The sequence below is a fragment of the Nanorana parkeri genome, unplaced genomic scaffold (genome assembly GCF_000935625.1).
Source record: "Nanorana parkeri isolate BGI_ZX_2015 unplaced genomic scaffold, ASM93562v1 scaffold5251, whole genome shotgun sequence".
Taxonomy (NCBI): domain Eukaryota; kingdom Metazoa; phylum Chordata; class Amphibia; order Anura; family Dicroglossidae; genus Nanorana; species Nanorana parkeri.
In genome coordinates, this window is record NW_017311511.1 from 3,932 (window position 1) to 5,996 (window position 2,065).

The 2,065-nt window shown below is 57.0% G+C and overlaps 1 protein-coding gene across 1 annotated transcript; it reads right to left on the minus strand.

Moving 5' to 3' along the window:
* Positions 1-233: 233 nt before the first annotated feature.
* On the minus strand, positions 234-1,410 carry LOC108804120 (ATP-dependent RNA helicase DQX1-like; the record flags this gene model as incomplete). Its single annotated transcript, XM_018575883.1, has 2 exons — positions 234-499; positions 1,229-1,410. Coding segments are annotated over 2 exons (354 nt in total), but the record flags the coding sequence as incomplete, so codon positions are not given.
* Positions 1,411-2,065: the final 655 nt, after the last annotated feature.

A 2,065-nucleotide genomic window follows, 5' to 3' on the forward strand; every position in this document is an offset into this window, starting at 1 on the left:
GTGTTTGGGGTGGGGGTGTTGGGTAGTTCGTGTTCTGCTAAACCGGGGTAAGAGGCTCAACAAGCACCGAGAACCCCCATTGGCTGCTGATTAGGAGTGTTTTTTAGGAGCACAGGACGGTAATATTAAACATGATGGGACCACCCCCCTGGGGGGGAGGGGTGTGGGGGGACCCAGCTGTACATACTAAGCTACATGACAAGCGGAGAGGCGTGGGTCCCTCACCCAATCTCATACTGGCAGGATCAGGGTGGGGCCCCCCCTGGACGGTGCCCTCTCATTGGCTCAGCAGATAAAGTGCACATGAAGTCCTGAGGAAGAGCCCGGTCACTGTAGGGAGCAGGAATCCCTCTCCTCCTCATCCACCTCGTGGTACTCCTCGCTCTGCTCCGCGCTTGTCTCCTCATCCTGAAGTCTGTCCCGAAGTTCCAGCAGAAGATCCCGATTCTCACCGGCCGGGAGGTTACTCAGGTAGTATTGGGGGGCAAATTCCACCAACCTGCAGGAGGAAGAGGAGGGAAGGGGTCAGTGATCCGCAGAAGTCTGGAGCCCCCCGGTGGTCAAGGGGGAGATTTCACCTCCCTTCCTGCCCAGGTGCCCCTCTCTGGACTGCATGGGGGGGGAGATAGGGCACCACCACCAGCCACCAACATAATATGGAGAGGGCAGGAGGCACAGGAAGAGCCCGGTGTGCCAACAGGAAGTGAAGACACAAGCACCTGGAGTTCAGTGCACATTGTGGGGGAGGGGAGGGGGCGGGGAAATACTTATATTATGATCTCATCATCAGAAAGTAGACGTTCTGCCCCAAGATGTCTCCCGGCTTCCTACCCCACCTAGGAGTGGAGCGATGACCTTCTCTACCACCAGGGGGTGGGGCTATCACCTCATTTACCACCAGGGGGTGGGGCTATCACCTCCTGTACCTTTAGGGGGTGGGGCTATCACCTCCTGTACCACCAGGGGGTGGTGCTGTGAGCCCCTATAGAAGTACATGGTGGTTCTGTGCTCAGGGAGCGTTGGTCCCGCAGATGGGGCCCTAGCAGACATTACATCAGAAAGGGGGCCCCGGCTGGGCCGGAAGTGGGGTGCATGGTGGACCTCACAAGGAGAAAACCTGTCCCGATTTCTGGGTTGGAGGGCTCTGAACACACCCCTGGAGGACAAAGGGGTGCAGAGGAAGGGCGGGGTCATGAATGAGGGGGCGGGCCCCAGGAGGATCACTCACATTTCTGGATGGATTTCAGTGGCCACGCTGATACAGTTGTCCTGAGTGATGCTGAAGTCGTGGTAGAGGACCCAGGCGGGGGGAGGGGCGCACTCGTAATACACGGAGGAGGGGTGCAGGTGGGCCACATGCTTGTGAGTGAGCATAACATAGTTCCCCTGTCCATCCACGTCCTGAGCCACCTGCAAATGTGAGCAACACGCCATCAGTACACCCGTGTCCCCGCCCCCCACACATGATCACGTGACGGGACTATGCCCCTCCCACTGAGTCACCTCCAAATAGACCATGCCCCTCCCACTGAACCATCTCCTCATATACTATGCCCCTCCCACTGAGTCTACTCTCCTGATATACTCTGCTCTGCTGGAGGACTCTGCTCTTTCCTCTATGACTCTCCTCTCCTGGAGGACTCTGCTCTTTCCTCTATGACTCTCCTCTCCTGGAGGACTCTGCTCCTTCCTCTATGACTCTCCTCTCCTGGAGGACTCTGCTCCTTCCTCTATGACTCTCCTCTCCTGGAGGACTCTGCTCCTTCCTCTATGACTCTCCTCTCCTGGAGGACTCTGCTCCTTCCTCTATGACTCTCCTCTCCTGGAGGACTCATATACTCTGCTCTGCTGGAGGACTCTGCTCCTTCCTCTATAACTCTCCTCTCCTGATATACTCTGCTCTGCTGGAGGACTCTGCTCTTTCCTCTTTGACTCTGCTCTCCTGGAGGACTCTGCTCCTTCCTCTATGACTCTCCTCTCCAGGAGGACTCTGCTCTTTCCTCTATGACTCTCCTCTCCTGGACGACTCTGCTCTTTCCTCTATGACTCTGCTCTGCTGGAGGAC